Below are 10,029 nucleotides of genomic sequence, written 5' to 3'. Positions count from 1 at the left end.
TATATATATATATATATATATATATATATATATATATATATATATATATATATATATATATATATATCCAGTAAACATTAATACAGAAAGATAGTTGATTGTTCAAAAGGGGGTTATCACAAAATGTTAACATCCTAGGCAGTAGATTTCTCCGGAGCCAGCGTCTTGATTCTCCGACTAAGATTCTGCATTATGTCGACGAGCATCAGCTTCTTCTGCAATCTAAACTGGACGGCCAGTTGAGTAGTAAGAGGGGGTTCTCCCTTCAGGACGGCCTGGTCATCCATTATCTTGGTGTGGAAGTGTTGGAGGGCAATGGCGCAAAGTGCGAGAACAGTTCGGAGCGCCGAGGCTTCGACGGTAGGGCCCAGAGGAGCTTTCGTGCCAAGCGACATCAAAGTTTTCAGATCGTGCTTACCCACGGTCTCCGGGTCAGCTGCAAGAAGAACTCGCAGCGCAGCTAATAAGCGCCCGTCTACTATGTCCGGACCTCCTAAGCTGACCTGAAAGGCAGTAACCAAGTCAGGATCATAACAAAATATATCAGGTTCGGACTCATACAAGAATACTGAACACAATATATTTGAATTTGAAGTCAATCGAATCACAAAATAAAACAAATAAATCATAGTGGAAGAATGTGGGCAAAACCTTTAGAATAGCACCCTCTCCGTGTAGATTTAGCTGTGACAAGATTTCCTGTTGCCACTTGGCTGGTGTTGAAAAGTTGGGATTAGAAACCCCTGCTGCCATGCTAGCAGCATCGAGAAGATTACCATCATAGCTCAGTTCCACTTGATCGTATGGATTCGATGTTACTACAAATCCATAATCAAGAAGATAAAAATCATTGGGGTAGCAACCATAGTTCAGTGTAACAGCAGCGTTTTGATCAATCTGCGTCTCAGCAACAACCTGCGTTATAGCACAACATACAGAACATTACACAGAAAACACACAGCATCTTTCACAAGCAAATGCATCGCCGCATCGTACAGTAAAAAACTATATGCATTGAATAAAACAGTTGATTAAATATTTGCCTCTTCTGGGCAAAATATATTACTACCTCTGTAACTAAATATAAGACGTTTTAGTTACAGAGGTAGTACTAACCAAGGGAACTAATTATCTCTAGGAACAGGGCAAACAACAGTCCTATCGTTGAAGTAACTACTATTCACTAAACCAATACACATGCAAGTTAATAACTGAAAAATGAATTCAACAGTGACTAATGTACAGCCAGATACTTTCACTGCTGTTCTTGCAAAAAGATAAAAACACTTACATTACAAGGACATGCTTAACAACTGCATACCACATTAGAAAGTGTATGTAAAGAATGCTACTCCCTTTGTCTCATAATATAAGATGTTATTACAATCGATATATGAGTATATCAGTTGTAATAACATCTTATATTATAGGACGGAGGGAGTACTAAAGAAGATATTATTAGCACATGACTCATGATTCATGAATGGCTAACATGCCAATCAAGAGTACGCAAACAAAATTTGAGTTCTATGAGGGTTATGCATTGTCGATGTGTTTTTACACACAATAATTGTATCTAGTTATAGCATCAATATTTGTGAAGCTAATGCACAAATAAAGAACACGGTAACTCATTAGAGAACAGAAAAATCTGCAATTTTTTGGGCGCAACGACGACAATTACACGTGTAAGATTGAAAAGTACTTGCCTTAACTGACATATCAGGGCTCTCGACATCTCCTTCCTGGACAATCCTAGCATTCGGGCTAAAACTGTGGTTGCACATATCAACAAGGGGCAACAACATTGGGATTTCACCATGCAGACGGAATGCTCGTGAAGACGCTGCTGACATAGCCCATCCAAGGGAAGACGAGTGCAAATCTTGTCCACAAAAAGGATGATCTCCTGAGGGCACAGTACCAAGCTTCTGTTTTACCTCTTTCTCAAACTCGAGAAGGAAGCGGCATCTTTTATTTATCTGAAATAGCATCAGTGAGAAAACAGACAGGAAAATACGATAAGTATCCACTTAGCGGTCGCTATAGTTCTTCACAACCTGGTGGAGGAGAGGAGCATATTGCAAGTTCTTTATGTCTTCCCCTGGAAAGAAGATTGGTACGGTAAAAGTCTCTGGCAGGTTCGCGATATATGGCCACCAAAATGAATCGGATTTTGTCCTTTCTTGAAGCAACCTCAAGCCGAGTCTCATTGACCACAGTTCCTCTGTCACATGCTTACCACAAGATTCAATTTACTACTTAATAAAAGATAGTTTGCCTAGTTTTGCAGAATGGAATTATGTTCTCAAAAGAAAATACTGAATAAAAATCTCCCTCATATACTAAGCAGAGACAGGAAGATGAGTACATAAATTTTCCATCGTGCAGCTATTCGACCACAAGGCAACATCAGTTACATAGAAGGATGAGTTATAGAACAAGTTAACAACTTGACAGATGAGTCCAAGCTTAAACAATTTAACATGAAAAGATAGTATGGTATTCAGAGCTCTGGCTTTTACATTTTTAGCTAAAAGACACAATAGACTGAACCTGGGGTCAATTAAGTTAGAACACGATATTAATTACTAAGCACTGAACTCTTCTCAGTCTCAGGTTATACCAACTACAGTTGTAAGCTGGAGACTAATAAGTTTCACCAACCCTTACTTTTCATATTGTGATTTCACAACTGGCAGTTTCCAACAGAAAATAGCAACAGTTCAGAGCATAATTTAGCCCATGAATCTACAACCTACAGGAGACAAAGAAATTGCATTCATCGTCATCCATAATGTGCCTATTTTGAGTATTTTCAGAAGTTAATAATCCTACTGTTACTAGAGAAGATTTCCGAATCGCCCTGATGCCAAAAGAACCGCATTATTACCAGTTATGCTCCGAATGTATTGTCTAAATGCATCTTAAGTTCAATGCACTCCCGATTACAACCACGATTAAGCTACCACATTATTCCACAACATATAACGAACCAAAGGAAGATAATCAGATGGGCCAATACCGGGGACTCGGTCGGCGAGCTGCATCAGTACTGCGTCCGCAGCATCGGCTGGGCGGCGGAGTCGTAGCGGGATGCGCCCAGGGAGATCAATGAGGACGGCTCCGGGGGGGATGACGCCGTCGGCCGCCGTGGCGGACACCCCAAGGCCGTACTCGGGATGATCGGCCACTCGGAGAGCCGGGTGCACGAAACCTCCCTCGCGCTGCACCCACCGGAGCAGGTCCGGCGGCTGCTGCGCGATGCGCGGGGCGGTCGCTCCTGATGCGGCGGAGCAGGACAAGCTGCGGCGGCGGAGCGCGAATGAAGAGGAGAGGAGGGCGGAGGTCGTGGAGGCGAGGGCCTTCCGCGCCGTCGCTGGCGTCGCGCCCGCCGCGGCGGCAGCCATGGGGGGTAGTTTTCTTTAGATGAGGAAGACGGCTGAAAAGGGTTTTTTTTTAGACAAACGGCTGAAAAGGTAAGGGCATCTCCGACGGACCATCATTTTGGGCTTTGTGGGCGTTCGCCCCACTCCCATACAAGCATTCGGCAAACCTGATATATCCAAATCTACACAATTTTTCATTCGAAGCGGTCAGCGCCGCTCAATTGCCGCATTCATGCCGATCAAAAGCGGAGGTGAGACGTTCGGCCCACTGCCACGCAAGCATTCGACAAACCTAGCCTATCCAAACCATCTTCCTCATCTGCACACTTTTCTATCCGAAGCGGTCAGCGCCGCTCAAGTGCCGCATTCATGCCGACCAAAAGCGAAGGTAACCTCTCACGTCGTTCCAACATTGAAGCGGCGCGCCAAGCCAAGAGGGCCATCCACCCTGTTTTGCGGTGCATGTAACTGCTCCGTGTTCACACTACGTAGATCATCAAATGGACATAGAAATGCACATAACCCACATAATTGGTCATTAAAAGATCACCACAGTTCACATAATCTATGTAACCGACGGACAAGTTCTAAACTAGATTACTAAAAGCGGAAATAAACATGGAAAGAGTGTCGAGCTTCACCACTTTCTCGCCGGCCCTTTGCCCTTCTGGTCACCGGTGCTACCATAGGCGTCCGGGTAGGCGGTGGCTGCATGAGGTGGGTAGTCAGAGCCGTCGGTGATGTGGAGGATGAGGAGGAGTCGATGAAGCCCACCATCTTCCGAATAGAGCGGTCATGCTACCTCTTCAACTTGGCCGCCCTCGCCACCTCTGATGTTGCCTCCAACGCCTCGTACGCTGATTGCTCCAGCCCTACTCGAAGCGTCATCGGGTTCTTTCCGACGGAGCCGGCGGGCGTCCGTCTCCATTGTCATAAGCGAGCAACGGTAGACCCATGGGAAGAGCCACTCCTCATCATCGGGCACCATCGGCATCCAGCGGCGGGAGGACTGTGTGACGTCTCCGAGGCCAACGCCCTCTCGCTAGCCCGCCGCCTCTCGCGGCGGGCGAAGCGCACCTCAAATTCAGGTGTTCGTGTCTGTGGCACCGGCGGAGCAGGGCACTAAACCCACCGCTGCCCTTGAGGAGTAGCAGTTGGAGGGTTAGGAGGGCGGCAGCAGGCCATCGCCGCGAGCAGGCGTACAACACGGTGCCGGACCAGCTGGCTCCAGCATCGACACTGTGGCAGGAAGCGGCCAGGGACAGAGCACAACCGAACTGCCACCCATGTCCACCCGCAAGTGCTTCAAGGCGAGGTAGAGGGCCAAATCCTCCTCGTCACCCGCCGCATCATGGAGGAAGGCATCCCAATCGTCGTTGCTCCCACCGCCTCCATCACTGTCGGAGCTGGACAGGTGGATGGAGAGGAGGAGGGGATCGGATTGGGAAAAGGGAGGAGAAGAGACAGGGAGCGGAGCAAAATGAAGTGAGTTAGGGTTTGCTCTAGGTGGGTTTTTTGTGGGGACAGAGTGGGGTCATGGTGGGCCAGCATGGGTCGGGCTGACATGGCGGACGCACTCGAGCCTCCCCATATCCACCCCAGATTTGGGTTGGATATGAGGGGTGTCGGATAGGCCTGGCGTTTGGGTCTGGTTTGAGGCGTTCGACTTTTTTTGACCGGTCTGTCCCCCTGGGCGTTTTTGACCCGTTTGAGGCGCTTGGCTGTAGATGCTCGAAATCCCCTAAAAATGTTCGTCTTTCTATTTTAAGTCCATGAGCTCAAAATGATAGCATATCAAATCTTCGATGAGTGAACGATATTCAAATGCGAAATTAATAATTCTAATTTAAATATTACAATCCAACTAAGTTTTCAAATAAATAGTTTAAATTTGAATCCAACTCGCACATATGTTCTAATTGTCCCCTTTAATCGCTCATAGATGCTCAACCAAACCTTTCTTGAGCTTCTTATGAGTTGATCGGTGCCAATTTTGATGATGCATATGAACAAACTCATCAAACATAGACAGTTTCCAGTGTATAAGTTGGATACAATCACCCATGTTCTCAAATTTCATATCTCTGGCAACGTCTTCATCCTCATCCTTCATGATCATGTTGTGCATGATCACACAATATTTCATCACCTCCCGCAAGGTCTCTAAATCCCATTGTTTAGCATATTTATGAACAACTGCAAAATGGGATTGGAGCACTCCAAAGGCCCTCTCCACATCCTTTTTTTATCTCATTCTTGTCTTTGCGGAAAGTGATCTCTTTTTTGACCAACTGACTCAGAGATGGTCTCGACTAATGTAGCCCACGGAGGATAGATATCGTCTACAGATGATGGCGCATGTTCTAATGATGTCCACTGACAGTGTAGCTGGAAAGAGGAGCTTGTCCTTCAGTCAACTTAGCAAACAATGGAGACCGCTGCAACATATTGATGTCATTGTGAGACCCGAGCATGCCAAAGAAAGCGTCCCAAATCTAGAGAACATGCAATACAACTACTTCACGAATGATGGTTGGCTTCTTAAAATGGCCCTGATATTGCCCTTCCAGAGCTTTTTGGGTAGTTCTTACATCTCCAGTGCATGCAATCAAGATATCCAAGCAAACCTGGCCACCCTCTTTCTTCCTTCGGTCCTTTTTACTCTGTATATAAGAATTGTCTGAAGTCAAACTTCATAAAGTTTGACCATATTTATATGAAAAAAATATCAACATCTACCATGCTAAAGTTATACAATATGAAAATTTAAGTCATGACACATCCACTGATATTGATTTGATTTTGTGAATGTTGGTATTTTTTCTATAAAGTTGGTCAAACTTTACTAGGCTTGACTTTAGAAAAATCTTATATGCAAACTAAAAAGGACTATAGCCTTTTGGTTTCCGCGACCGTTGGTTCTCTCAAGTATCAAGGTCCAAACACCTCAAAAGTGAGGGACACTTCCCACGCATCCGGCGAGCCAATGATGTCGGAGAAGTGATGGAATGCGGCCTTAGCCATCACCACCTTGCCAGAGATGACCTCATCACTGGCACGAATCTAAAAGATATGGTTTTTCTGCTTACAATGAGACGCATGGATTTCGAAGAAAGCAAAGTTATAGTGTCCCCTTCCACCCACCCCCGCGTGGAGCCATGAGAAGTGCACCTGTTGTCTAGTGATGGAATGCTCAAGGGAGGCTAGCCCCAAATAAGCCATCTTGAGTTTGCGCCGCAGCCATGCCTCCTCAAGCTAGAGGGGCCTCTTGTCTTGCACCGCAGCAGATGAAGAGAGATACTGTCGATGGAGCGTGTGCTCCAACTTTGGAGATGGCGTGCCATGAACTTGACTACTTGAGGCGCGAGTAGATACGATAAAAGGAGTCCGAATCTGGCTCCTCGGAATCCCAAGCAGCAACAACTACCTCAAGGAAGCCGTCCATCTTATGCCAGAAATGCTCAAAAACATGTGGGGTGGCTAGAACAGGGCACACAATCCACAAGGAGGGAGGCAATGATTAGGGTGGTCGAGGCCAAGCTGCACAGCCTACAGTATGGGTGCAAGACCTCTCAACTTGGCATACAGAGAACATGGTCATTGTGCATGAGGGTGGGTTGTCATGCTCGTTAGACCGAGTATACTGTCGACTATGGAGGTAAATATCTCGCAGCTCCATATCAGCAACAAAGCGGTGAAACTGACTCATGAAACGGGATGTAACCGACCATTATTCGAGACTGGTAGCTTGTATACATGGACGGACGGTTTAAATATGGTGAAGATTGTACCACATATATGTATGGCACATCACTAGGAGCTAGTATAATCTATTGGGTTAGCCTGGCCCGCCGCACGAGCCCTTGCTGCTGCCGGACTTGTTCGACGGGGCCTTCTTGCGGGATCTGAGGGAGCACACCCTTTTCCATTTGATGTACAGCTCCCTGCACTCATCACTGCAGAATGCAAATTCGCCCCTGTAGAAGACAGACAAAGAAATTGGACCATCATGTCACAGACATCTCCAACGAATAAATTTAACCTTCTTTTATTGCAGTGAAGAAACCATGCATTTTTTTAGTATTTATTTATTTCTCTCTCGTTGATGACAGATTGTGACAATTAAAGAAATACTCTACGAGCGTTAGATGGTAACGAGTGACAAGTTTATGGTATGATAATCAAACAACAACTCATATGATTTGGCGATTAATGTTCTTTATTTATTGCGTAGCTTCGGGGAGTATATATGGTGTGTTAGACTCTTGACTAGAAAACTAAATCTTAATCCACCGCCTAAGAAAAAAAATAAATGCATCCCAATTTATATTTTGAGACAGGACATTTCATACATGATTCAGGGACCAAAATTAAAAGAGGACAAATTATAAAGCTATGAGCACCCCATGGATCAATAGTACATATCTCATTAGCAAATACATACGGAGTATTAATAATTAATTAGCATGGCAGAGCAAACCAAAAATGTATCGGCAACAAGTAACATGCTGAGGGAAAAGATTTGCATCGAACATTCCTCTAAAATACGGGAGAGCATAAGATTCATGCTATGAACCGCTTACACTAGTAGCATCGATGGGTTGCTTATACTAGCATTGAATCAGCATTACCTTTCAAGTGAACGAGGTTAGTCAAATTAGTACGGAGTACTTGTCTAAATTAAACATGGAGGGTAACAAATTATTACCATCTTTTCATAAGTGAAAACGGATCCTGAATATGCCCCTCACATAAAACACGAGGGGAATCACGAAACCAACACAAAATCGTAAGCTGCCAGCAACATCATAAGAAGATTGGATCAGGTGCAACCTTGACGTGGAAAACGAACGAACGGCGCGGAATTCACATCGGAAAGCATCATGAGAGATTGATCGGATCCTAGCCAAAAATCACAAGGAAGCTACCGAAAAGGACAAAACTGAAACGCGAGGCCGAAACACGAGGATTCTACCGTACATTTTCCATGCTACGACGAACAAAGAATGGGAAAATAGTGACGCTGGTACCTGTAAATGTAGGCGTCTTCGCCGGCGAGGGGTTTGCGGCAGATGCCGCAGGCCGCCAGGAACGCTGCCGCCATCCACAGCCCGGCAAAGGTGTCCCTCTTTAGATAGGGGGTGGCGCCGCCTCCAGCGCTCATCTTCACGGTGTTAGCCGACACAAAAAAGATCGGCCGCGCGCGTGCCTTCTTGTCGTCGCCGCTCACCTGGCGCACCCGCCTCGCCGCCGACGGAATGGACGCCACGCTGAACTTCCGGCGCAGCACAATGCTCCTCTGCCGCTCCTTGAGCATCTCGTCGGACCGGGTCCGTGCCGAGCTCGCTCGCTCGCTGGTTCCCGCCCCGCCTCTGTCAATCTATATTTCAGTACGGTGGCCTTTGTGTCCCAAGATTTGGAGAGAGACTGGATGGTGGTGAGAGGGGTTTTGGGGAGGAGGAACGGGGAAGGGGCAGGGGCATAAAAAGAGGAAGAGGCCGGGCACGTGAGCCGTTCACTCCCCACTCTAGACACCTGGATGCTTTTGATCTCGTGATTTATCATATCGAATTATAGCGATTAAGGCAGTTTGTTAGAGTTACCCTCGCGCCGCCCACATGTATGTGTGCGGTAAAACCAACCGGTCTCTGTTGTTCCATATCGGGCAATGGCTACTCTATGCTATACGCATGATGATTTGGTTTTGCTGAGGTAGAGTGAAAAATCAACCTTTTTTAGATAGAAAAATAAACCAACCAATGTGTGATATTTGGTGTTAAACATAATAAGGAAACACATTATTACGAACCACATTGCTTTTTATTTAGTCGAGTTGTTTTATTTTCATTAATCTATATATATCTGGTGGCATGAAAGTTTCGTGGCGCCACATTATCATGCGAGATATGGGGGCTGCACAAGCCGTCACTACGCATGACTGACCTAGGTCAAGGAAACGGCAACGGACTATCGACAGGGCTGCGAAAACCGTCAATGCGCTTGACTGGCCTAGATCAAGGAAACATCAATGGATTTTTGACTGATTTGTGGGCCGCGGAAACCGTCGGTATGCACTGGCCTAGATCAAGGAAACAACAGTGGACTTTTGACAGATATGTGGGCTACGGAAACCGTCGCTATGACTGGCCTAGATCAAGGAAACCGTAGCGGAGATTCGGTTGTGTTCACTCGAATCTTTTCCGGGAGCACTTTTAATATAGGGGTGTAATGTGGCTCGATAGATCGATGTCAACTTGTGTCTTACTTTTTCGCTGGAGCACTTATCCGACACGTCATACATCTGGCTTTGAGCTAGAGTACGACTTTTGTTTTGTCTTTTGCATGCATTATGATAGATATCATGACGACAAACAAGGTTTATCTTATGGTTTATGTTACATCGAAAGTCAAAATTATGTGCCCTTTAAGATTTACAACATCAAAATAATTTTATCCAGTCTCAACATGAAACAATTTATACGATTCTTTTTATTCGAATTTCAACAATACAACAAACACCATGTAGTACACAAACTATGCCTAAACACTTAGGCGGTTGTTGTTTTATGCTCATTCGAGTGATGTGGAATTTGAGCACTTTACTTAAATCATAGCATCAAAACTAAAGCGATAGCAATTC

General features: G+C 45.5%; 2 protein-coding genes across 2 annotated transcripts; both read right to left on the bottom strand.

Moving 5' to 3' along the window:
- Window positions 1–68: 68 nt before the first annotated feature.
- Window positions 69–3,463, bottom strand: LOC119317778 (actin-histidine N-methyltransferase-like). Its single transcript, XM_037592276.1, has 5 exons — window positions 3,026–3,463; window positions 2,061–2,227; window positions 1,710–1,982; window positions 652–915; window positions 69–503 (listed from the first exon to the last, which is right to left on the bottom strand). Exons 1-5 carry the CDS (start codon window positions 3,408–3,410, stop codon window positions 135–137), a joined length of 1,458 nt encoding a protein of 485 aa, XP_037448173.1. The 5' UTR covers window positions 3,411–3,463; the 3' UTR covers window positions 69–134.
- A 3,627-nt stretch (window positions 3,464–7,090) lies between these two features.
- On the bottom strand, window positions 7,091–8,830 carry LOC119314277. The gene is made up of 2 exons (XM_037589017.1): window positions 8,420–8,830; window positions 7,091–7,366 (listed from the first exon to the last, which is right to left on the bottom strand). Exons 1-2 carry the CDS (start codon window positions 8,704–8,706, stop codon window positions 7,228–7,230), a joined length of 426 nt encoding a protein of 141 aa, XP_037444914.1. The 5' UTR covers window positions 8,707–8,830; the 3' UTR covers window positions 7,091–7,227.
- Between the last annotated feature and the right edge of the window lie 1,199 nt (window positions 8,831–10,029).

This window comes from Triticum dicoccoides, chromosome 6A, assembly GCF_002162155.2.
Source record: "Triticum dicoccoides isolate Atlit2015 ecotype Zavitan chromosome 6A, WEW_v2.0, whole genome shotgun sequence".
Lineage (NCBI taxonomy): Eukaryota > Viridiplantae > Streptophyta > Magnoliopsida > Poales > Poaceae > Triticum > Triticum dicoccoides.
The sequence above is the reverse complement of the archived record's forward strand: the minus strand, read 5'-3'. Positions and strand labels throughout refer to the sequence as shown.